The sequence below is a fragment of the Bos mutus genome, chromosome 26 (genome assembly GCF_027580195.1).
Source record: "Bos mutus isolate GX-2022 chromosome 26, NWIPB_WYAK_1.1, whole genome shotgun sequence".
Taxonomy (NCBI): Eukaryota; Metazoa; Chordata; class Mammalia; order Artiodactyla; family Bovidae; genus Bos; species Bos mutus.
The window spans coordinates 788,925-814,555 of NC_091642.1; the positions used below are offsets into that span (position 1 = coordinate 788,925).

The 25,631-nt window shown below is 63.7% G+C and overlaps 2 protein-coding genes across 5 annotated transcripts in view; one reads left to right on the forward strand and one right to left on the reverse strand.

The window, feature by feature from the left end:
- Positions 1–5,812: 5,812 nt before the first annotated feature.
- On the forward strand, positions 5,813–7,185 carry NKX6-2 (NK6 homeobox 2). Its single transcript, XM_070363783.1, has 3 exons — positions 5,813–6,289; positions 6,377–6,549; positions 6,778–7,185. Exons 1-3 carry the CDS (start codon positions 5,884–5,886, stop codon positions 7,033–7,035), a joined length of 837 nt encoding a protein of 278 aa, XP_070219884.1. The 5' UTR covers positions 5,813–5,883; the 3' UTR covers positions 7,036–7,185.
- A 1,606-nt stretch (positions 7,186–8,791) lies between these two features.
- The window catches only part of INPP5A (inositol polyphosphate-5-phosphatase A), a 145,805-nt gene continuing 128,965 nt past the window's right edge, over positions 8,792–25,631 (reverse strand). For 2 of the 4 annotated variants that reach the window (XM_070363979.1, XM_070363981.1), the window contains exons 10-16: positions 25,435–25,530; positions 25,047–25,121; positions 19,476–19,549; positions 13,614–13,725; positions 11,162–11,230; positions 10,327–10,363; positions 8,792–10,188 (exon numbers count right to left, since the gene is read on the reverse strand). In XM_070363979.1, the coding sequence (XP_070220080.1) occupies positions 10,139–10,188; positions 10,327–10,363; positions 11,162–11,230; positions 13,614–13,725; positions 19,476–19,549; positions 25,047–25,121; positions 25,435–25,530 (513 nt within the window). In that variant the 3' untranslated portion in view covers positions 8,792–10,138. Of the gene's footprint in view, positions 10,189–10,275; positions 10,364–11,161; positions 11,231–13,613; positions 13,726–19,475; positions 19,550–25,046; positions 25,122–25,434; positions 25,531–25,631 lie in introns of all 4 variants that reach the window. The other 2 variants (XM_070363980.1, XM_070363982.1) reach the window with 1 other exon arrangement.

Genomic DNA, 25,631 nt, shown 5'->3' on the forward strand with positions numbered 1-25,631 from the left:
GCCGCACTCCTGGGGGCTGGAGCCCCTCCCCAGCACCACCCCCCCACCCCGGCCCAGCCTGGATGTGGCTGCGAGGGACTGGGGGCCACAGGTCTCCAAGAGCCGAGCACCACCCAGAAGCAGAAAGCAGAGCAAAATGGCAACCCCAGAAAGGTGCCGGAGCTGGGAGCCCGCGGGCCTGGGGGTGGACGGGGGAGGTTGAGGGGCAGGCTTGTCCATGCCTTTGGCGTGGACCAGACCCGCATGGGCGGTTCCCTCCTGAGCCCCCGATACTCGGCCCGTGAGGCGTTCATCCAGCCATTCCTTCACTCGAGCTCTTAGCAGCCTGGGCCCCTGGTGGGTCAGAGCCTGTCCTGGACCAAGAACCTTGCAGGACCTTGGAAATGAGGAGGTGACCCAGCCTCGGTGCCCGTTGGACGTTCACGTGGAAAGTGTGAGGGGGTGGGTAGCGGGCCTGGGGGCGGGGCCCCGGGGAGGGAGGAAGGAAGCCCAGGTGGGCGGGGTCGCGGGGGTGTGGCCAGCGCCGCCCACGTACAGGGACGGAGAGGCTGAGGCCGGGCCTGCCCATCAGATGGGGCGCCCTGCTGAGCCCAGGTGCACCAGTCAAGGAGACTGCAAGGTGCCACCCTCTTAAGAAGCTGCCTGAGAAGAGCCTGAAAACAACTGGGCCTACGTCAGTGGAGGGTGGACGTCTGTTCGTACGTGGGCACCTCCCAGCAGGCACGAGAGGCTTGAGGCCATGTGCCCCCGGGAGGGAGTGACCCAGAGTCGTGAGGTCAGGTGACCGTGCGGCCATGCACAGCCGCAGGTCCTGGGAGGCCACGTGGTCACAGCCGCCCTGTTTCTGTTGGACGGGTGAACAGTCTCAACCTGGCGACTGGGTGCTTCTTTCAGAAGGAAGGTGAGGCCTGCACACAGCATGGTGAGAGAGGCGGGGGTCTGCAGACAAGAAGGAATAGTGTGGTTCTGTGCACTGATCTGGGGATGTTCCTACGTGTATCAAGACGCATAACTTTGAAAGAAGTACAGGAGCTGGAGAAGGGGAACTGGGGCGCGGGGAGGGGCTCTGCAGGGGGGAGACGCCCACCTGTCCCTGGATGGGGGCGGGGCTTCAGCCCAGAGAAGCCGGAGCCTCGCAGCGCAAGGGGGAGGGGTGGGAGCTCCTCGCAGGTCCGGGAGCCCTGGCCGTTGTCCAGGCCGCCTCCTGCCGGGAAGGGGCGGGTAGCCCGGGCCCCTCGGCCTTTGCTCCCTGGTCTCTGCCGCTTCCTTTACAGACCTGCTGGGCCCCTCCCACCTGCCAAGGGTCTTGCCAGCATCTTCCCAGGGAAGGTGCTTGGCTCAAAGCCCCGTTCAGGGACCCCCCCACACGCCCATGGTGTCTGACACCTGAGTATAGGGATCTCCCTGGGGGAGCCCAGGCTTTGGGAAAACCCTCTGAAGCCTGGAACTGGGTTCATGTTCGTTTCTTGGCCCTGTAGCACTTAGCCACCTGGGTGCCCCAGCCATGAGGGGCCCTTGCAGCCAGGTGCCCTCTTGACGGCAGGTGCATCAGTGTGGAGGGGCTCAGAGTGGACCGAGCAGAGTGAGCCTCAGGACGAGGAGAGCCAGCGGACGGTAGTCCGGGGAGTGGTGGAGGGCAGGGCGGCAGCAAAGGGACCGGTGTGGGGTCAGAGGGGAGGGGGCCGCTGGGGCCTGGGTCTGAGGCTTACTGGTCATCTCATGGGGATTAGACCCAAGCGGAGTATGGGGGGCAGGACTGGGCTACAAGCAGCGGGGAGAGGGTAGGTCGGGCCGGCGCCCCGCTGGGCCTCCTCTCCGTGGCCCCCGTACCCCGCCCCCCCGCCCAGGCCCAGGCGCACCCTCAGCCCGCAGTGACCCTTTAGGCAGTCACCCTGCGGGTGGCGCTGGGGGTCAGCGGAGCGGAGCGGGCAGGGGTTCCGCCAGCTGCCTTTCCGGGGTCGGCCAGGCGAGGGCACCAGCGGGACAGGCCCGGATGTTTGCGGGGAGGATTTGGGTTTGCGCTCACCCAGCTCCCTTCAGCGTATGCAGAACCAGGGAGCCCCTCCAGCAGCACAGGCGCCCATCAGGCGGCCTGTCCGGCTCCAGGGCCCCGGGGGCCACGCCACCCGACATCCCTGCGCCCCCAGCTGGCAGGCAATGAGTTCTCTTGACCCACCAACCCCTGGTGAGCAGCCCCCTGACTCCGCCCCCAGGTGCAGTCTCCTTCTCTTGCTCTCGGAGGTCGAGGACTGGTCCCACGTGAGAGGACAAAGCCAGGGTCCTCTGCCCTTTGCAGGGAGCCATCGAAGAGGCGTGCTTGGGACAAGGGGCAGCTCCACGACTTACCAGCCCCTCAAAATGAAAAATCTTCATCCGTTTGCCAACTTCAGAGCTATCTGCGTGGTTGGAGACGGGAGCCAAGCTCCTTTCAGAGACAAACCTCTTTCCTCCCCTCCGTCCCCCGGCCCCACGCCTGCCAGGCTCTGACCCAGTCCTGGCTAGGACACCGGCTGGTCCTGGCTGGCCCTCCTGAGGGACCACCTTCCCTGACCTCCCTCTTCCCAGCCATCATTGGTCCCGCCGTTCCTCTGCTGCACGGACTTGCGGGTTTTTGTTTATTGTTGAAGAAGAGGGCGGCAGAGGATGAGATGGTTAGATGGCATCACCCACTCAATGGACATGAATCTGAACAGCTGCGGGAGACCGTGGGGGATAGGGGAGCCGAGCCTGCTGCAGCCCATGGGGCCGCAAAGAGCCCGACGACTTGGCGACTGAACAACACCCAGTCGTGCCCGTCGGGGTGCAGGGTGGCGTTCGCTGTTCACGTGGCTCTCCCCGAGCGCGCCTGACAGGGAGCATGACCCGATAAATAAACGTGACTAAGTCAAGATCTCTGCCAAACCGCGAGCTCCGCATTTGCCCGCGACGTCAACGTGAGAGCGCGGCGAGGCGCACCGCCGCCGTCCTTAGCGGGGCTTCTCCTTCGGCACCAGGCGGGGGCATTGGCGGACCCGTCCGTTCCGGCGGAATCGGCTCGGGCGGCGCGACCCGAGGCGCTCCTTCCCCGCAGGATCCTCTCTCCCCTGGCCGACCCGGGGCGGGGAGGCGTTTCCTTCGGTCCTACCCGGGAGGGCGGCTCCCGGGAGCGCCGGAGGAGAAGGTGGGGCGGGGGCCAGGCGCCAAGCGGAGGCACGCAGCCCCGGAGTGCCCGGAGATGGCGGGTCGACAGGTGGAACAGGTTGAGCCTACACACCCGGAACTGGGGCGCTGGGGTCGGGGATGGTGGTGGGGGTTGTCCCGTGCCACCGCGTCCGGAAGGGTAGGCGGGCGGGCGTCTGGGGCTTGGGAACCCCCGCGCGCGGGGCGGGACAGGGCGCGTGGACAGGGCACCGAGACACCCTCCGCCAGACAGCATGGAGAAGCATGGAGAAGCAGCTGCCCTCACCCCACTCTCGGCGCCCTCAACCCACTCTGGCCCCTCCAAATGGCACTCCGGCCCCCCCATCCCGCACCCACGGCATCCAGCTCCCTGGAGAGCCAAGCACAGCCCCATTCGCGACCCCAAGCGTTCCGGCCGCAGCCCAGGGAGGGCCCCGGGGCGCAAGCTCCCCCGGGATGCAGGGGAGCGGGTCGGCACCGTTTCCTCGGAGGGAAGGAGGATGCAGAGGCCTGAGCCTGGGGGCTCGAGGAGCAGAGCGCGGCGCCCAGAGCGGTAGTGCTCCTCCTGCCACCGAACCAAGGTCTCAGGGAGGATAATGCGCCCTGTCGACCGTCCGGGCGCGCCACGCCTGGCCCGCCAAGAGGACTTCAGCCGCAGCAATCCAGAACCTGCTCCCCCCGGCAGTGTCGGGAGAAGGGGCCCGGCCCGCCCCTGACGCGGCCCCGCCCCAGTCCCTCTGGTCCCTCCCCCAAGTCCTGACCTCCCTCCCTGATCAGAGGCTTGGGAGGCCTGGCTGCCGCCTTCCAGGAGCCCAGAGGGGCCCAAACCCGGCAGAAAAGGATCCGCGGCTGCGCTCTCTCACATACGCTGTGCCCGAGGTAAGGGGCGCAAGCCAGGCCCGGGGCGGATCTCAGGGCTCAGCCGCCATAGTGAGCGCGGAGAAGCTCGGTTTCCGGGGTCTGGCTCGGCTGGTGCGGATCGCCTGCGGGGCAGCCGCACCCGGATCCCGCGAGTGCGGCCCGGCCAAGCAAGCGGGAAGAGAGAAACTCCCTTGCGCACGAGCTGCACCGCACACGAAGCCGGCCGGTATCACGCATGGTGGCGCGCCGCCCGGGACAGCACGGGGCGCGGGAGCCACCTAACGCCCGCCCAGGCCCGGCGGCCAGTGGCTTTCTTAGAGGCGATCTGGCGTAGGGACTCGCAGCACCACACTCGTAGAACTGCCCAAAACGAAAATGGAACCCTGGAGATCCCGGTACCAGGGGACGCTGGGTTCCTGCCCAGAGCCGAGAGGGCCGCTGTCGTTTGTGCCACCGAAATCCTGGCGGCCCGGGTGAAACGGGAAAGTCGTTGTTAGAAAGGCCGGCTGGCAGACACCGCAACCCGCCCCCCCTCCGACGAATCGGCGGCCGTCGGTTGGTACGCGTTCCCGTCACGTTCCCAACGGGCAGCGAATAATAGTAATAATCATCACTTAATAATATGTGACACCACCCAAGAGAACCAAGGAGGCAAGGTCCACGATTGTACTCGGCGCTTCTTCGGCGCCTGCTCTCCGCAGTTTACGGCGATCTTATTTGAACCCCCGCACAACCACCTACGAGGTGGGAGGAGTTCTCACCCCAGGACTACACCACGCGCCCGGCGCGCCAGTCAAAAGGCCGCACTTCTGCCCGCGGCCCCGCACGCCCCGTGACCCGGACTCAGTCTGCCAGGGTCCCCGACCCCAGGCTCCGGCCGCGCTACGCGAGGGAGCGACTGCGCGTAAGGTCCCGCGCGGCGTCCAGATCCGAGCTCCGGGTTCAGGTTGCCTCCCGGGAATGAGGTGCCACCGCGTGACCGGGAAATGACCCAGCCCGGCCGAGTACAGCCCCGCGGGGCCGGGAGTGAACGGGAACCCGGTCCCATACCCACCACACGCGACCCGGCGGCCCCGGGACAGGCCTCGCCGAGGCGCCAGCCACTGGGTGGGGAAACAGAGCGGATTCTCGCGGGCCAAGTCTAACCTTCGGCCCGTGGACGCTGACATTCCGCTTCTCGTGCCCTCTGCATCCCGGAGCAGGAGGTTCTCGGAAATGTTCTCGGTACTCCCTCAAACCTGGGGCCGCGACCCCGAGAGTGCCTGCTGGCTCCCCGCGCCCTCCCGCCGGCGCCTCTGCACCGAACAGGGCGCAACGCGTGTGCCGAGTGGATCCTCAAATCTGCATTCTCTCGGTGATAAAATATGCTCTCGTATTTTTTCCTGATTTCCCATTAAAACCTTTGCCTAACTAAACTCCCATCCAACGGGATTTATTTCGTCCCCCAGGAGATAAATCAGGGGGCAAATTTACGGCCCGGGAGGGACCCGCCGCGCTAATGGGCGCTTCATGGAGTGCGCGGCGGGGGCGCGCGGATGGCGGGCGCTGGCCAATGGCCGGGCCGCGGGCGCCCACAGCCAATCAGCGCGCGCGCCGCGCCGGGGCCCCGCGGTTATCAGCGCGTCCGGCCCGCGCGGCGCCGCTCCGACCGGCCCCGGGGCTGCCGCTGCCGCCGCCGCCTCCCGGAACGCCCCCGCCGCCGCCCGCCCTGCGCCGGAGCCGCCACCCGCCCTCGCGCCCGCCCTCCGCGCCGTCGGCGCCCTCGCCCGGCGCTCGCCCGGGCCGCGCGCAAACTTCCCGGGCCGGCGGGCGGCGGCGGCGGCAGGGCCCGGATGGGCGTCCGGGCCGGCGGCGGCGGCGCCCATGGACGCTAACCGCCCGGGCGCGTTCGTGCTGAGCAGCGCCCCGCTGGCCGCGCTGCACAACATGGCCGAGATGAAGACGTCGCTGTTCCCATATGCGTTGCAGGGCCCGGCCGGCTTCAAGGCGCCCGCGCTGGGCGGCCTGGGCGCGCAGCTGCCCCTTGGCACCCCGCACGGCATCAGCGACATCCTGGGGCGGCCGGTGGGCGCAGCGGGTGGCGGCCTCCTGGGCGGCCTGCCCCGGCTCAACGGGCTGGCCTCGTCGGCTGGCGTCTACTTCGGGCCCGCGGCCGCCGTTGCGCGCGGCTATCCCAAGCCCCTGGCGGAGCTTCCCGGGCGCCCGCCCATCTTCTGGCCCGGAGTGGTGCAGGGCTCGCCCTGGAGGGACCCCCGCCTGGCCGGCCCGGGTAAGTGGCCAGTGCGCGGGTTCGGCGTGGGGCTGCGGGCGGGCGCGGGCGGGACCGCCTGCCGCACTCACCGAGCCCCCTCTGCAGCCCAGGCCGGCGGGGTCCTGGACAAGGACGGCAAGAAGAAGCACTCGCGGCCGACCTTCTCGGGCCAGCAGATCTTCGCGCTGGAGAAGACTTTCGAGCAGACGAAGTACCTGGCGGGGCCCGAGCGCGCGCGCCTCGCCTACTCCCTGGGCATGACCGAGAGCCAGGTCAAGGTGAGGCGGCGCCGCGCGGCGCTCGCTTGGCCGCAGCCCGCTCGATCCCCCGCGTCCTGCGAAAGGCGCGCGAGCGGCCACGCCGCGGCCGGGGCCGGGGCGGAGGGGCAGTCTGGGGCGGCCCTCGGCGTCCGCGCAGGCGGCAGCGTCTCGCCCGGGCCGCAGAGGGGCCGTGCTGCCGCCGGCGGGTGCTCCGGGGCCCCGCGTGATGGGCGCCCTCCACCCCAGGTGTGGTTCCAGAACCGCCGGACCAAGTGGCGCAAGCGGCACGCGGCGGAGATGGCGTCGGCCAAGAAGAAGCAGGACTCGGACGCCGAGAAACTGAAGGTGGGCGGCTCGGACGCGGAGGACGACGACGACGAGTACAACCGGCCCCTGGACCCCAACTCGGACGACGAGAAGATCACGCGGCTGCTCAAGAAGCACAGAGCCCCGAACTTGGCGCTGGTCAGCCCGTGCGGCGGCGGCGCGGGGGACGCCTCCTGAGGGCGCGGGGCCGGGCCGGACAACCAGGGTACGGACGCGGGCCGGCGCCCTCGCCAGCCGCCCGCGCCGCAGTGTGTATATATATTTTTATAGAGTAAGTTATACGGCGGCCCGGCTCGGGCTCGGCGTCGGGGCCGCCGCCGCCCCGCGTCCCGGTGGGATCACTTTGTATAATCAATAAATTATTTAACACGTCCCCGTCGGAGCCACGGCTCCCTAGGCCCTTCGCCTGTTTCTTCCCATTCGGAAAGCCGCGGGCGAGGCGGCTGCGCGGCCTCCGCTCCTGCCGGGGACGCCGTGCCGGGCCGCTGTCCAGTGTCCAAGCCCGCGGGGCCCGCGCCTTCGGCTGGAAGGGCGCCGGGGGCTGGAAGGGCCGGGCTCGGCAGCGGGCCCAACGGAGGCCGGGCGCCCCGCGTCCCGGGCGCCCGGGCGGCAGCAGCTCGCAGGAGCGAGGGCGCCGAGAGGACCGGCGCGGGGAAGGCGTCCCGGCCCCGCGGGCCGTCCGCTGAGGGAAGGGGCGGCCCGGGCCGGGAGCCGCGAGGAGCCGGACTCGGGGACTCGGCGGGCTGGAGCGGAGCCGACGGCGCGGGGCGGAGCAGGGAGCAGGTAGGGCCTCCTGTTTTCCGGCCACCCCGGGGCTAGGACCCTCCTTTCGCGGCTGCGGTGGATGAGGTTTGGGCAGGTTTAAACACATTCCCGGTGCCCGCCCCACCTGCGCGGTAGCTGTGGGTGGGTGGGGGGTCGGTGAAGGGCGCCGCTGGGCCCCGGCTCCTGCCTACCTGCTCTATTCTGATTATGTAGATTCAACCCGCCCAGCCTTAGTAGCTGCAGACTTCGGAAGTCTCGCTAACCTTAACATTGGGTGAAATAAATCAGGTTTTAAACTCATCAGCACCATAGCTGATCCGCTGCTATTAGATTTTTTTTATGGGTAGGAAGTGCGACTTAATTCAAAGGACTACAAAGAGAAGCCCACAGTAATTTCGCCAGCAGCTCGAAGTTCTCTGGGGGCCCTGGGGTTTGCAGCAGAAGCATGTCTGGCGGCCCCTTGAGGTCCATCCTTCCGGGCAGCTCGGCCTGCACCCCAGGGTGCCTCACCAGCCAGACCCCGCCCCCACCCCAGGCCCCACCGCGGAGAGGCAGGGAAGCCCTCCTCTCTGGCATGTTCTTTACCCCCACCTCAGAGGCGAGGATTCTGGTGAACAGCTGGATCTCTCTGGTTCACAGGAGAAGCCCCAGACTGGATGCTCCCCGTGGTTGCAGCTTCATGGGCATGACTGTGGTGTTAATTTTAAAAGTTAAATATAAAGGGTTATTTTATTGTAAGATTTATCTTGGAAGTCATTATTGGAAATGTTAAAAGAGTAAAAGGCTGAGTCTTTTTTTTTCCACACAACTGCACCAATTTTAAAAACAGATGCTTTCCACTGACTGGTTTTCTTTTTAAGAGAGAACTTAAAAAATTTATGTGCGTAAAAACTATTCTCTCAGCTCTAAGTTAGGAGCAAAGGAATTTCCAGTTTTAAAGTTTTGAGGAAAGCAATGCATTTATGTAATTTCATTTAAAAAATGCTGAGGGGTAAATCCCAGTAGGTACCTGTGCAGTAAACAGTCCAAAAGACCTTCTTTCTGCTTCCCACTGCGGCTCAGCTCTATAACAGAATCTGACAAGACTCGGGGCCCGGGTCTCGGACAAGGTGATCTGGACTGCAGCCTGCGAAGGGCCCGGAGAGCCAGAGAAGGGAACACAGTCAAATGGTGTTTTCACCAAGATCAATTTTATTGCTTAGGGACCGGAGCGGTCATTTCCAAAGGCCTCCAGAGTGAGCAACAGCTGAAACCCTGCTACACAGAAATCACTGTGGGCCGGAACGGCCGTGTGGCACGTGGACGGAGTGACCACAGCTTGACACACACCCCAATCATTCTGTCAAGGATGCAGACTCGGCCGGTGGATGCCACACGGCTTGCGAGGGTAGTGATTCACCTAAGCCAAGCTTCCGCCCGGCGCCTGCACCCAGCCCGGGAGTCCTGTAGTGTTGAAGCAGATCAATAAACGCCATTTGTGTTTCATCCTCGGGCTGGGCGCCACCTCTGACCGCTGCGCCAGGTGTCGGGGACAGAGACGTGCGGCAGGGTCACGACGGGCCGTGGGAGGCGCGGCAACCGGGGACGAGGACAGTTTGTTTCTCTTAATAGTTTATATACAGCCCATGTTAAAAGCGGTTTCTATCAGAAGCAGACTAGGCTATTTTTATTTCTCCCATGATATTATTGTTTTATGTAGAATACTTGGCACCATAGAACAGTAACAAAAGACGGACAAAACGGTTTACAAAATTCTTGAAAGGTACACCCGAGCTAGCTATAAACTTCACATTCAGTTCTTAATATTACACAGCAGGAAGCCTAGGAGTCTGACTGCTCACGTGAGAGCCGCGGGCCGTCCGAGCCCCACGGCGCCACCGGGCGCAGTCCCGGTTTGACAGCTCTGCGTGTGGACGTGCGGGGGACCAGCTCCTAGACTTGGTTCTACTGCTGATATGACACTCAAGCATTCATACTGGAAAGTATATTTAGCGTAAGTTTTGGTAAGGTTTATAAATTATTTTTAAAAAGTATATATTTATATATATTTATATATATAAAAATGGGAAGCAGCTGCAGTGTGATTCAAAAACCACGTAACGTGGCAGTAGAGTGACTGACAGGGAGGGGCCTCCAGAAGCGAAAGCGGGGGCCACGTGCCCCCAGTCGTGGAGCCCGGCCGGCCTGCTCAGCCCCCGCCACAGGGCGACTCTGAGCCCCGCCGGGTTTCTGCTCCCGAGAAGCTCCTCCACGCTGACAATGATTAAAAATCGAAAACCGTGACGTCTAAAATACAGATTTTTGCTGTCTATTAGAGTTTTGGCAACAGGACTGTGACTTGTTAAAAAAAAAACCCAATGTTTCTACTTGATGCCACATGGACAGACACGACGGTGAGGTATGTGAGGCTTGTCCGGAGCGCCGTCCGGGGCTGAAGCAGAGTGTGGGGCCGGCCGTCTAGCGGTGGCGCTCGGGCGGGTCTGGACGCAGCTGTCGGAGGACGTGGGCCCTCGTGCTACGGGGGGGTCTCGCAGGGGGTCCCCTCGAGGCGCTGGCATCGCCTCCCTGCCGTGGAATCAGGCGTTGGTTACGGGGACACACACACCAGGAAAAGCTCAGAAAGGTGAACTCGAGGGAAGGAGGCATATTTACCACCACGTCACTGCACCACACAACACTTGTGCACACGTGCGTGAGGTTTACCTGCCCCGGGCGCGATGCGGAAGGCCAGGAACACGGGCTGCGGGGGAGAAGAGAGGCCGTCAGGGCCGAGCGTCCACGGCCAGTGGGCCCAGCGCTGGACCCTGTCCTGGGGAGCTGGCCGTGGGCGCCCCGAGGCGGAAGGCACAGGGCCGTCATGCTCCGTTAAGATGGCATTATTTCCACATAGAAATCGGTGTAAAAGGTCATTTCAGAGCCGTGATTCAGGCCCTGAGAACATGGGGAAGGACAGAGCCTGGCCTGGGATCCAGCCGCTGGTTCGGGTGGGCGGCCGGCCTAAGAAGGGGAAGTGGTGACCGTCTCTCCCGGGCCGCCGGGGACACAGGACCCGTGACCCCACTCCCCTCGGAGGGGCTGCAGGCTGGGGGCCGGGCAGAGTCACACGTCCAAGGTTGGTTCCGAAACGCTGGGTGGTTCCCTGAAGCTGGGCAGCGACACAGACATCTCTCCCCACCGGGGCGGCAGGGGCAAAGGCCAGTAGGGTGCTCGGGTGCAGGCTCAGAAACACCAAAGGCCAGTAGGGTGCTCGGGTGCAGGCTCAGAAACACCTCCAGAGGGACCATGGGACACAGTCTCCGTCTCCGACACGAACTTCATCTTGGTGAGCCAGTCTCTTCTGCCTTCCTATCTACCTGCCTCACCACCCCCCTACCTACCTACCTGCTGGTGCTTTATTGAAATTAAACACAGACTGACTCGGCCATGTCTGTGAAGCCGGACCAGGAGGCGGAGAAGGGGGTTAGGAGAAGCACCCCGACAGCCCGCCGCCCACCACCGCCCACCGCTGCCCACCACCGCCCCCGCACGGGCCAGTCACCTTATGGTCTCCCATGCAGACGCTGGGCCCGATGTGGTCGTAGGTGACAACCTTCTCCTCGCTCTCCGACTGGGAAAAGCAAACAGAGGAAGAGATGTGGGAGGCGGAAACGGGGGGGCTTCCTGGGGAGCAGCGGAGACAGCCCTGTGGCTGTGCCACCCTCCACCACCCTGCCCACTCCTCCGTGGGGCTCCTGCTGGCTCAGGACTGCCAGTGAGCAGCTGGCCCCCAGGAGGGAGCGGCTGCCCCCCGGGAGGCAGCGGCTGGAGGCGGCCGGGCAGCACTCAGCCCCTGCTCGCAGGGTGGGAGGGCTCCGGCCTCGGGAGGGCGGCAACCTTCCTTGGGGGCTGGAGGCAACGTTCCCGGGGTGCTGGTGTGGCCTCTGCTCACGGCCATCAGGGCGGATGGGAGCTCTCTTTCCAGTTGTGCCCCTGGCACCAAAAACGGTCTCCGTTTTCTCCCTTGGCATTTGTTTTTGACCCAGAACTCCCTGTTCAGAGGAGAACAGACGCCCCTGAACGCCACAGGGCCGCGCCCAGCGGCCACTAGAGCAGGGCCCCATGCACAGGCCTCCCGCCCATCAGCCTGCGGGCACCGCCCAGGGTGTGCCACTGGCGGTCAGTTCCGGCTCCAGCTGGGCAGGGCTTTCACTGCCGTGGCTGAAGCCTCTGAGACTATAAACTGAATTATCCTTAATGCAGTAGGAAGTGTGAGGTCAGCTTTACTTTCCAGCGGGATTGCCTGCCAGGAACTGCGACAACAGACCCCCTGCACACCCGTGGCGGCCTCCCTGGAGTGGGAAGCATTCATCAAACACTGCGTGGTAATTTACAAAGGCAGCATAAAATTGTGGATTTCCAAGTGCATAATCGCAAGACAGATAAACAGATCACAGCGGGCTCCGCACTTCTCCCTGCGCATCCATCATGGCAGTCGCCCCCTCCGTGTTTGGGGCGGGAAGCAGAACCGACATGATGCCGAGCTGACCGAGCGTGGCATGATGGATGACGCCGCGAAAACGCGGGGAGGCGGCTGCTGGGCCGGTGACGCCCACCACTGCTGGAGCCCCAGGGGAGGGCCCGCTGGGGGAGCCCCCCGCCAGGAAGGCTCCAGGCCCTCCCCACAACGGGCCACCCAGCCAGGCTCCGTGCCCGCGAGTCTGCAGCATCAAACCTCCAGCCCTGGAGTGGAGACGAGGCCACGTGTGGGTGGCGGTCGTCCGTCCGCCTTCCGGACTCTGCAGCCCCGGGTGCCTCCCGACTCCAGGCGCTCCAGCTGTCCCGGTGGCTTCACCGCAAGATGCCTTTCCCTGGAAGATGACCCTCACCTCCTTTCTGCCCCGAGGCGCCTGTTCTAGCCGTAGCTCTGGGCTCCGCCGGCCCAGTGTGCTCAGAGCCGGCAGCTATGACCCACCGTGTCCACTGTCCACTCTGCTTCCTCACGTCCCATCACGGAGCCCAGGGGGGAGGCCCAGCAGAGCATGGGGCCGAGTCTGAGGCCACACGTGTGTGCAGGGTCTGTGTAGTCAGGGCCCGTCTGCCCTGTCTGGCTTATGTCGTAAAGCCTGCTTGTGGGAGAACCCACGGCCCGTCCTCCGTGCTGGGCTCTGGGGCCTGCCTGCCAGCTGTCCAGCAGGCCCCCAGGCCCTGTCAGGGCATGCTCACTGCAGGCCCCATGCACCCAGCCTGGTCCAGGAGGACTCTCCCCAGGAGCTGGCTTGCAGCCGGGCGTCCAGGGCCACCCGCTCTGGAAAGGCCAGCAGGATCTTCCGTAGGGGGCCACGGGGCTGCTGGCGGGGTCGGCCTGCACGCAGCTCATCCCAGAAGCTCTGCCCTCCCAGCTGCGTCTCTGGATGAGGGTCTGGGCCCGGGGGACAGAGGGGACCCCTCATAGCAAGTGCGGGGGCCGTGCAGGGTGGTGGCCAGAGCCCCGGACGTCCTGGGTTGAGGTTGGGGGGCCACCCGCCCCCTCCTGACTGGCTGCCCATGTCACTCAGAAGCCGAGCTGCTGCCTGATGAGTCAATGCACTTCATTACTGTATTTTTTCACTGATGGTGTTGACAAAACCAGTGCAGATATTGATTCTTGAGAGCAGTCCTTTTGTGTTAAATGTGGGCGTTGAAAACCCCAGGAATCGAGAGGCTACGGGAACTGGAGACCCCCACCCCAGCACTGCACGCAGCCTCCAGCCCCTGGCGTTTGTGTGACTCAGCTCAGGTTTACAACTTAAGGAAACAGGATGACTTCACAGCTCAGGAGCTCTTCCGAGGACAAGAGCCCGTCGACTTCTCCGAGCACACAATAAAGTGAAATGACTCCTGACGCCCCGGTGACCGACCGTCTACGCTGTTTTGACTCCAGAACCCGGGTATGTCCCAGCCCGAGGACCGGAGGCAGGAGGGTGCCCCCAGCCTGGGCCCGCCCCCCAGCCGGCCCCCCAGGCTTCACTCACCCTCAGGACGAGCTCCTTGGCCGAAGGAGACATGAGGACGCGGTCACACCAGGCGGGGCAGCGGGTGTTCATGTACTGCCGGCCCTGGCTGCAGTCCTCGCTGTATGGGTAGCTGGGGAGACAGGATGGGGGCGTGGTCAGCAGCTGCTCGCCGGCCCCACCGCTGCCCCTCCTCCACGCGGGCCCCGCACCCCAGAAAGGCCCAGCTTGTCCAGGGGACAGAGAGGCGACAGAAGCTTCCCAGAACCGAGTCCCGCACTGTCCCCAGCACTTCAGATATGCTTCTGGACGCAGCCTAAAGCACAAACCTGCACAGACGCCTGCGGCTGGCTGGCTGACAGACCCCTTCCTTTCCCCTCAACACATGTCCTGTGCCCCCGTGTGTGGGAGCCCTGGACCAGCTGGACAGACAAACGTCCTGGCCAGGCACACAGCCTTCTTGGTCGAATATCACCATTTTATATTTATCATTACAGACAAGAACCTACACGTGGTCCAACTCTGAATTAGGGACCATGGAGAAGTCCAAGAAGCGCTTCCTAACCTTTAATATAAAAGTGGACCTGTTCACTGCAGGGAGGAGGCCCCTGGTGCCCCGTCTTTGCGATGCATGCTGTCCCTGTGTTATACGCATTTTTCTTTTTCACAAAAGTGAACCCTGGAGCTTTTTCCCTAATAATTTGTCCTGTAAAAGCATCTCTCCCCACGTAGAGCACTCGTCCATACTTGGAAAGGGATGCGTCCCTCTGGGGAGTCAGACACTCTGCCTGGGCGGGGCCAGGGGGTGTGCCTCTGCCAGTGTGTTGGTCACGGTCGCCCCGAGGCACGTACCCAGGCAGAGCCCTGCGCAAGGGGCTCAGCAGCCCACTCCCAACCCAGGCGCCTGACCACAGCCGGCTGCTGGGACCCTGCTTCCTGTTTGCTCCCGTGCCCGTTCCAGCAGCAAGCATCTATCCTCTGTTGGAAGCGTTTTGGTTACTTCTAGGTTTGGGGAGTTCTTGATTGTGATGAGTGGACCCCCAAGGGGCCCAAGATCCTTTTGGGGGCTGGAAGGTAAACTCCGTGTTCGTGGTCACACAGACATGCTACCTGCTGTTGTCACGGTGCTCGCGTGGCCCCACCCCACACCGCACAGGCAGAGGCCACAAGAATGATTCCTGGACTGGATCTCGAGCCTGTGAGAGCCGGTTTAGGAGTCGGTGGGAGGAGTGGGGAGCACGTGAAGGTGGGACCCTCAGACCTCAGGGAAGGGAGGTTTGGAAGGCGCTGTCCCGAGGGCAGGGGTCTGGACAGGGCTGCGTGCGCGGCGAGAACCTTTCACGTCACAGGAAGCCGCTGCCGCACCTTGGTGGGTGAGCCTGCTAAGCCGTCTCACTTCATTTTTGTTTTCAAGCCAATGACAGCGTGACCTAGAGTGTGTTCACAGCTGGGATGATGAGAGCGGAGGTGCAGAGAGGCTCTGAAAACCAGGTGTGCCAGCCAGAGAACGCCACTGAGTATCCCCTGCTGTCAGCACCACCTGTCTGCTGGCACCAGCGATGCCCATGGCGCATAATTCCCTGGTTGACAAGCTGGATGCCCTGGGGTGGCCACTGTCCCTCAGACACTGTCCATCACCCCCTGCCCCCAGGAGATGCCGAAGCTGGACAGCCAGTGGAGCACAGGCCGTCTCCACAAACGCCAAGAGCCCGCAGCCCCGGACCCCGTGAGCCTCTGTCGTGACCACCTGGCCCAAGTGGGAGAAGGAGTCGTTTTCACAGAACAGTCAGGATGATGCAGGCCTGGGGAGTGTGGAGAGGAGCCAGCGCGGCCCTTCCTTGTGACAGGTCACGTGGACAAACCCAGACGTGGTCTCCCTCCCTGGCCAGTGCTGCTTCTGGACAGATCCCCAGGGGGTTCAGCCACGACAGAAGCAACAGAGCCAGGAGGTTCCACCTTTTAACCACAAAGAGGGCAGCGTGGTAGAGCCCAGGCACAGGATGCCCCGGAGCAGGCAGATGTGCCCGAGGACATCCCTGCACACCTGGCAGCACACCCACCTGGCAGCACGCCCACCTGGTACACACCCATCAGGTACACACACACACACACACAGGTACCCAGCCACCAGGTACACATCCACCCAGGTACACAGTTACCAGGTGCACAGCCTCCAGGTACACACTTACCCAGGTACACATTCACCAGATACACTCCCAGGCAACACACTCACCCAGATAATACACACACCCAGGTACACACCCTAGCCATACACCCAGGTAACACTCCCAGGGAATGCATACACCTAGGAAACACACATGTATACACATATAGACATGAGTTTTGTACCACATACACAAAAAGTCACGAACACATCATGAACATACCCCCACATAAAAATCTACACACGTGCCAGTTCCTGTCTGCTCATATGTGAACACACCATGTACATGTGCACATGGAGCTTATGCACACACACAGCCACACCTATGCAACGCACACCTGTACACACATGTATTCACACACACACACCACACACAGGCCCAGGTATACACGTACCCATGCACATGTGCAAACACAACCCACACCCACACTCACAAGACACGCTGCATACAGCCACGCACACATACCCACATATCCACACCTGTGCCTGTATAACCATGTCTGCACACACACACGTGCATCCATACCATGGACACACACTCACACCTGTGCACACCCACACCTGTGCACTATGGTACCGTATGCACACATGCCGACATGTGCACTGCACAAACACATGCAATTAGCCTGTAACCTGACCACATGCATCCTGCACACACACCCACACAAGTACATGCCTGCACACACAGGCACTCACACCCATGCGGGGGCCCCATCAGGCACACGTGCTGACACAGTGCACACAGTACATACACACACGCACGATCCTCTGTGCACACACCCTACACACGTGTGCACAGGAGCTCATGCCTGCACACACACAGGCAGCACTGCTGCTGCTGCTGCTAAGTCGCTTCAGTCGTGTCCGACTCTGTGGGACCCCATAGACGGCAGCCCACCAGGCTCCCCCGTCCCTGGGATTCTCCAGGCAAGAACACTGGAGTGGGTTGCCATTTCCTCCTCCAATGCATGAAAGTGAAAAGTGAAAGTGAAAGCTCCTGGGATCACTTAGTTTCTGGCAGTTAGAGAACACATCTGGGTACCAAACGGCCACTGTTTCTAACCACGTCCGTGCAGCTGCTTCTGCTGACAGGTTCCCAGTGTTGGGACAGCTCTCCAGACACGGGGCTGTGAGAGCCACCCAATGGTCAGAAACATGGTTTTAAACATGAGGGAACAAAATGGAGGGGATGGGTGTGACCCAGGCACTGGAGGAGGGGAAGGTGGGTAGTGGGGGAAGGGATAATAAGGTAGTGACCTGGAAGTGGGGGAGTGGTGGGTGACCTGAAATGTGGGGGAGGAGCAGGTGACCTGGAATGTGGGGGAGGGGTGAGTGACCTGGAATGCGGGGGAGGAGCAGGTGACCTGGAATGTGGGGGAGGGGCGGGTGACCTGGAATGTGGGGGAGGGGCGGGTGACCTGGAATGTGGGGGAGGGGTGGGTGACCTGGAATGTGGGGGAGGGATGAGTGACCTGGAATGTGGGTGAGGGGTGGGTGACCCGGAATGTGAGGGAGGGGCCATGACCTGGAATGTGGGGGAGGGATGAGTGACCTGGGCATTGGGGAGGCGTGGGTGACCCAGGAAGTGGGGGAGGGGCGGGTGACCCGGGCAGTGGGGGAGGGGCGGGTGACCCGGGCAGTGGGGGAGGGGGGTGACCCGGGCAGTGGGGGAGGGATTGATGACCTGTGCTGTGGTGGGGGTGGGTGACACAGGCAGTGGCCTGGATGGCCTTGCCTTGGAGACTCAGGCTTTGCATGCAGGCTGGGAGGTCAGGGGCTGTGAGCGGGGACCCTTAGCTCAGGGAGCCCACGGATTAGTCTGTAAACCATGACCTTTTCCACCCCAGAGAACCTGAAATGCTACTTCCCAGTTAAACGGAGAAAGTCTGACCCCTTGACCAATGGGGCTCCCAGTGGCCCCCACCCCCTGTCCCTTCCAGACCATCTTCCCTCAGGAGGCAGCCCCACCTCCAGCCAGAGAAAGGTCTCTGGCCAAGACGTGCTTGCAAGGACGGGACACCGTTCCTGGAGAGCTGGCATGGCCCTAACACACCGACCAGGTCACAGGATGTCCATGCTTCCAGGACAAGGGCAGAACGTCTCAGGCTGTTCTCCTGCCGCACGAGCCCGTCAGGCCGGAGGCAGGTGAGCCCAAGAGGGCAGGTGACCTCCGGGTGCCCACAGCGTGGGCACCGACCCAGAGTTCCTCCCACTTGGCACCAAAGTATCCCCACCCCCAACCTACCAGCAGGATCTCACAGGCCAGACCTCGCCGGGCCACGCCCCTCCTGGGGGCCACACCCCTCCCCAGAGCCCACCCCTGGGGCCTGGCTGAAGTCCAAGGTCTGTGCAGGCCGCCGGGTCCCTCCGAGCCCTGACGTGCCTGTCTCTCTGCTGCCTGGGGGATGGGGCATGTCCCTCGGCCACCAGAGCGACCACAAAGTCCTGGGTCTCCTGGCGGGCCCATCGCCCCGCGCCTTCTGCGCTCTGTGCCTGGCTGAACGTCCAGGCTGCGAGGTTTGGAGAAGCTCAGGGACAGCCACCTGCTCGGGCTGCTGGGGAGCCGTATGTCCACAGCTCCTCCTCCTGGCCGGGCCGCAGCCCTGAGGGAGGCGTGTGGACCCTGATCAAGCGGGAGAGATGCCCAGGACCCCCACACCGCCCCCAGAGGGCGGAGGGAAACCGGTCCCTCAGGACGGCCTCAGCTTCCAGCGGTCCCTGGCGGCTCGTGTCACTGCACACTTGATGTTGCTTCAGTTGCATCAGAGCCCAAGGACGACGCGGCGGGGCAGCTCCTGGACGCGCTGCTGAGGCCGCCCGCTCAGGCCCAGCTGCTGAGTCATGCACGGGCTCCCAGGCATCAGAGCCGCTGCTGGGTGCCCGCCAGGCCCCCGGGGGCCACATCCCTGCCTGTCTGGCCCCTGCACCTCGAATCACTGGTCTGGGCGCTGACGGTGAGTGGCAGGCACCCAGACACCTCAGCCAGTCTGGACTCAGGCAGTCCCAGGTCCAGCGGACGTCTGACCTCTGGAGTGAGGCTCAGGAAGTAGGGTAAGCTTCACGGGGAGCCCGGGAGGACCTCTGATGCGGATCTGACGTGTTTACCTCCCCCGAGGCCTGGCACAGACGGGGGTGGGGGAGCAGATGGCACTCTCAGCCCCACCTGCAGCGGCTCCCAGCGGCCTCGCTCCCTGAGGACGATTCCCCGAAACTGCCCAAGGCCCATTTTCTCCCAAGTGGTAAGAATTCCCACTTGGCATCTGTAAAACGGCAGAGACGGGGGAGCAGCCGTGGGGGGCGTCCGTGTCCTCCAGATGGGCCTGGGGTGGCTGAGCGGGCTGAGTGTCCTGGGCCATTTTGTAATTGGCTCTCTTTCCCCCCACCCCAACCCAGCCCCCTGCGGCCCCGGGCGGGTCAGGGAGGAGCACGCTGTTATTGCCGCGGATTTCAAGATTCTGTAAACACCAGAGCAAAACACCACAAAAGCTCACGTACCCGAGAAAGAGAACCAACACCCGCGTCCCGACAGCCCAAGAAAGATCCAGAGCTTGGCACTGCCTCAGCGGCCCCTCGTAGGCGCCTCTGGGAGGCAGTGTCGGCACCGAGGAGAGCAGCCCCTACCACGCTCTCCAGGCTGGGGAGGGGGCGGGAGGAGGCATGGGGGGCACAGAAGCACGGACAGGAGGTTCCCTGTGGTCCAGAGAGTGGGCAGTCCTTACCTGGGAGGGAACGAGATGTCCAGTTCATACAGTCTGTCCTTAAACACAGACAGCTCTTTGTCAAATTCTAATAGCTGAGAAAAAAAAAGAAGATAAGGGTCACTTGGGCTTGCGCTCCTGGGGGCACCGGACAGCCTGGGCAGGGACACCGTGATTTCAGACCCCGGCACCTGCCCTGCGTGAGGGCTGCCCAGGGCTGCCCTGGGCGGTCCTGCAGGCCCCAGGGTGAGGCCCGGTGCTGACCAGCTGGGACCACTTTGTCCCACTGAGCATGCAGGGTGCGGCCACGGCCACGCTGGAGTCACTCTGAGGTGCCCTCGCCCGAAGGCAGGGTCCAGCTGGAGTCACACTCTCGAGTGTGGGCCTCGCCCAGAGGACCGCAAATGGCACTGGCCTGGTAGGCCCCTCAGAGCCACGCCCACGGGCACTGCACCTCCAGGAGGCGGGCCCTGCGGCCACACGCGCCCTGGGCACGTGGGGGAGCACGGCATCACACAGGTCCGAGGCCACACGGCCCTCTCTGCTCCCGCCATCTCAGCCCTGCGATCTGCACGCCGTGTGTGCAGAGCAACCCTGGGCACCAGGCTCTACCTAAGCCACCCGCAGAGCCCGCGGGCAGCAGGCCAGCCCTCAGCTGGGCCGCCCTCCTCGGGTGAGTCAGGGGGAAGCAGGCCGGACACCTCCTGGCAGGAGCTCCTGGGGGTGATTACGGGGGTGGGGGGACTGAGGCTCCTTTTGCACAAACAGGACGCTTCAGACACAGCCGCCTGATCCCAGTGGCCACCAAGTGCCGACCCTGCCTGGTGAGGCTGGAGGCTGGGTCCCACGGCTGCCACCGTGAGCCCACGTTTGCTAAGAGGCACCGGTGGCAAACCTCGCCCCACTCAGCACCCCTGCTGGGGGCCTAGGGGTGCAGGGCCAGAAGCGGGGTGCAGAAAGGGTTTTGGGGGGAGGGGAGGCACAGGGCAGGGGCTGTGTGGGGGTGGGGGCTGGGGCCAGAGCCCCTCAGCTCCCAGGCACAAGCAGCCTCCTGCCCCCACCTCCAGGGAGCAGCCAGGGCCAAACGATTTCTGGAAGGTTCCCGAGTCAGTGTTTCAGGGTGCCTGGGGTGGGGAACAAGTCTGCAGGGAGGGTGAAGCATGAGCGTGGGGCCTGGACCAGCTCTGGGCTCACACAGGTATGCACACACGTGTGCCTGGAGACACCCTCACAGCACACTCGCAGGACGCACCCCCACAGGGAGACAGCAAGCGTGTCATCCACAGCCTCCCGAACGTGAATGCTCGGCCTTCGCAGCTCAGGAGGACGGCCCTGACCCCCGCGGAGTCCGCCAGCATTGCGGCGCATCGCCCCCGGAGGCCCGCCACCAGCGTCCTTCCGTGGGGGGTCCGGTGCTGGGGTTGCTCTCAATCTTGGCGTTTGGTGTCCTGCTACAGACGCCCCGAGCTCTTGAGGACCACGCCTCCCACCCCTGCCAGCTCCAAGCGTCCCTCCCGTGTCCCGCCCACGACCCACCACATGAGCGCCATGCCCGGCCCGCTCTGTCCGTCTGGACACTCCGCTCCCTGGGGGGGACTTTCCCGTCCCTGGCTGCTGTGAGAGCCGCTTGTGTGTCTTCATCTGCCTGGACTTTTGAGCGTATGGTGTTTATCTTTCTGATTCTTTCTCTGTTTCCTTTAAATAGTCTCAGAATTTTTATCAAGCATTCCGTGATCTGACCTCTTGGACTCTCGCTACCGTGGAGGGCTCCCTGCCCCGCGTCCACGGGAGGCCAGCACGCCATGTTTCAGGAATGATATTGCATTTCTGTTGAAGTGGGAATCTGTATCTCTGAGATCTTTCACAGCCTGATGACCAATTTCTCATGTGTCGTAAACATTCTTCTCGATCACAAAATGAGGGACAGCGCAGGGCGTGTGCGGACAGTGATGAGGCGGCCGGCCGCCGTATCTGCCAGGGCGTGTGCGGACAGTGATGGGCCGGCCGCCGTGTCTGCCAGGGCGTGTGCGGACAGTGATGGGGCGGCCGGCCGCCGTGCCTGCCAGGGCGGACAGTGATGGGGCGCCGCGGACAGTGATGGGGCGGCCGCCGTATCTGCCAGGGCGTGTGTGGACAGTGATGGGGCCGCCCGTATCTGCCAGGGCGCAGCGGACAGTGATGAGGCGGCCGGCCGCCGTATCTGCCAGGGCGTGTGCGGACAGTGATGGGCGGGGCCGCCCGTGTCTGCCAGGCGTGTGCGGACAGTGATGAGCCGTCTGCCGCCAGTGATGAGCGGCCGCCCGTGTCTGCCAGCGTGTGCCCGCAGTGATGGGCGGCCGTGTCTGCCAGGGCGTGCGCGGTTCGCCCGTGTATCTGCCAGGGCGTGCGGACAGTGATGGCGCCGCCCCGTATCTGCCAGGCGCAGCGGACAGTGAGCGGCGGGGCCGTATCTGCCGCGTGTGTGCGGACAGTGATCGGCCAGTATCTGGCGTGTGCGGACAGTGATGGGGCGCCGCCGTATCTGCCAGGGCGTGTGCGGACAGTGATGGGCCGGCCGCCGTATCTGCCAGGGCGTGTGTGGACAGTGATGGGGCCGCCGTGTCTGCCAGGGCGTGTGCGGACAGTGATGAGCCGGCCGGCGCCCGTGTCTGCCAGGGCGTGTGCGGACAGTGATGGGCCGGCCGCCGTATCTGCCAGGGCGTGTGCGGACAGTGATGGGGCGGCCGCGCCGTATCTGCCAGGGCGCAGCGGACAGTGATGCGGCCGCCGTATCGCCAGGGCGTATCTGCCAGGGCGCGGACAGTGATGGCCGGCGGACAGTGATGAGCCGGCCGGCAGGCTGTATCTGCCAGGGCGTGTGCGGACAGTGATGGGGCGGCCGCCGTGTCTGCCAGGGCGTGTGCGGACAGTGATGGGCGGCCGCCGTATCTGCCAGGGCGTGTGCGGACAGTGATGAGCCGGCCGCCGTGTCTGCCAGGGCGTGTGCGGACAGTGATGGGGCGGCCGCCGTGTCTGCCAGGGCGTGTGCGGACAGTGATGAGGCCGCCGTATCTGCCGGCACGGTCCGGGCTGCAGGCCTGCCTCTGCTGCAGAGGTGCGGCGCTGATGAAGGAAGAGGCTGGAAAATCGATGCGGCGGAGCCAGAGCAGGTGCTACACACACAGAAAACATCTCCATCCGACGGGCCGAGCGCCGGGAACACTCCCGCGCCTGCCCGGGGACAGCCGCGGAGAATTTAATCTCTCCAAATCCTCACCAGGGCACTCCATCCTGCCGCCCTGACAGCCACACTTATAATTAATTATACAATTTCGATGGGAATATCGACTAAACAAAGCTATAAATCATAGAAAAAGTCAATAGGCATGGACACGTTCAATCATGTCCCAGCCGATGATTACTACTCTTAAAATACAATAATTATTTTCAGAGCCAGCTTGAATTAAATTTCTGTCAGGCGGGAACAAGACCAGTGGTTGATCAAGGATGCGATGGACCCGGGGCCGTGGCTGAGCTGCACATCCATCCTGGTGGGCGTCTCACCCTGAAGGTGAGCGCTTGTCCGGAGGCCCCTGGGGGTCTGCACGCCCGCCTCCTGCAGGGGGCCGCGGTTACCGTGGAGCCAGCCCTGCACTGGGAGGCATGAGGCCTCCGCCCCCGAGCTTCCTGACCCGACCAGGGGGCCCAGGGGCCCCCCAGAAACCCTCGTGGAGGCCTCATCTCTGCTTCGACTCCATCACGTCTTTTCATCTTAGGAGCAGACTCAAACTTCTCCCAGATATTCAAATTAATTTTCCTCCACATTGAAAGCACGGTTTCACAGGATAATATGTAAATAAAATTACGTCTAAGGTGATGTCTGTTGTTTCCAGGTGATGACACACTTCCCAGGCAGTAAGGAAGGCCAGCGGGCTCTGGGCCCACCCCCCACGCTGTGGGACGCAGGAGGAGCCCACCTCCCTGGGACCCAAGGGTCCCCGAGGAGCCAGCTGTTCACAGGCTGTGGGCCAGTGTCCAAGGACACCAGGTGGGTGGAAGCGGCAGAGGAGGCTCGGGAGCACCTGGGGCCGGGGTGAACCCGTGCAGCGGGGGAGGCGGCCTCACAGAAGAGGGCTGGGCCCCCCACGGTGGGTTCAAACCTGGGTTGAGTGGATGGCCGTGTGACTGGGCCTGGCTGAGCTCCAGGCCGGGGAGGCGGGGGGCAGAGGGGGTGGGGTGCAGGAAGGAGGCAGGGGCAGGGGCCGGGTGTGGGGGCAGACTAGGTGGTGGAGAGTCCAGGCCCCAAAGCCAACAGACATGAGAGGTGAGAGGTCCCGGCAGGTGATGGGGGCTTCCCAGGGGCAGGCAGGCAGGCAGGCAGGCAGGGCAGGGCGGCTCTGTGCAGGGACTCGGGACTGGCAGGGTCTGCCGGACAGCTAGACAGTCCCCCATCCAGACAGACGTGCCCTTCTCTGGGTGCACATGGTGGACACTGCTCAGGGAGGCACAGAGCCCCCGTGGGGCCTGAGGAGATGTGACGCAGAGGTGCTGCCCAGAGTCTGTGGGTGACCAGGCTGCCCAGGGCACCCGGAGCACAGAGGGCTGAGTGGGGGCGGAGGGACAGACAGGGGCTGAATCTGCACACGGTTCTGGCCATTGAGATGAAGACGGCCCTGAGAGGTCACAGTGGTCTCGGTGGGGTAACCAGGAGCTAAAAGTGGGGACTGCGGTACAGACAGTGCCTCACCAGGGTGGGGGGAGCAGCCAGGGCCTCAGGAAGGCGGGGCACAGGGCACACCTGGGTGGGGGAGGCTGCCTGCAGGCGTGGCTGACCTGCTGATAACACACAGGCGCCAGAGGAATGGGTCAAAGCAGGTCCAGCTGACGTTCACACCGCGGGACAGCCCCCAGCCCAGCCCTCCCATTGCCCGTGTGCAGGCAGTCTGTGCAGGGACCTGCTCACAGGATGGGGGGTAAGCTGCAGGGGTCTGTTCACATGTACTTCCACTCTGCACATGCACACACGCACACGTGTACTTCACTTTGCACACACATGTGTACTTCACTCTGCACATGCGCACACGTGTACTTCACTTTGCACACACACGTGTGTACTTCACTCTGCACATGCACACGTGTACTTCTCTCTGCACACATGTGTGCACTTCACTGCACACTTCTTGTCCTTGGATTTGTCAGTCTCCTTCTTGTACACATGCACACATGCACACGTGTACTTCACTCTGCACATACACACGTGGTTCACTACACACAAACACACACACACACACACACGGGGTTGGTGGCAGAGGATGTCCCTCAAATTCTCAAGACAGTCTCTCCTCTTTCCAAAGGAAGCCCAGGCCTCAGTGGGTGGGCCCTGAACAGAGAGGGTCTGCACCCAAAGCTGTCAGCCCTCTGCCTCTCACCTGGGGGTCCCCAGGGCTAAGGGCTATTCTGCCCGTCAAAGACAGTAAGGCAGGTGGATGCAGCCTGGCCAGAGGCAGGAGGCACACCAGGCAGGGCCCAGCCAGAAGTGATGGGAGGGCCGGGGGTCAGCACTGCCCAGAGCAGCGGCGGGGGACCAACCACACATCCCATGGCGGGACTCACCGCAGTGCCGTTGTCGTCCCGGAAAACCTCCTGGTTGAAGTAGTCAAAGAGCTTCTTCTCCAGCTGGAGCATCACCTGTTGGGGGTGGGGCGTCAGAGCAGGGGGCCCCTCCCCAGGGCGGGACCACGGGGGGCGGGGGGGCGGGGAGCGTCAGAGCAGGGGGGTCACGGGGGGGGGCCATCAGAGCAGGGGGCCCTCCCTAGGGCGGGGCCGTGGGGGGAGGGTCAGAGCAGGGGCCCTCCCCAGGCCGGGTCACTGGGTGCAGAGGGGCATGAGAGCAGGTGGGCCCCCTTTCCAGGGCGGGGCACCTCCCCACGGCGGGGCCACGGGGGGGCCGGGTCAGAGCTGGGGCCCCTCCCCAGGGCGCCTGCGCACCCTCTGCGCTCACCTTCCGGTCGTTGTCTGACTCTCGGAATATCAGCTTCACGACTTCGTTGGTGTCCGCGGCCCGCACGGTCTGCATCGTGGCCTTTGTGCAGAGAGTCTGGGAAAGACACGGAGGAACCAGGTCCGAGACCTGCCACCTGGCCGCCCGACCCGGTCCCTCCGTCCTCGCTGTCCGGCTGGGCTGGGGGCTCACTCCTC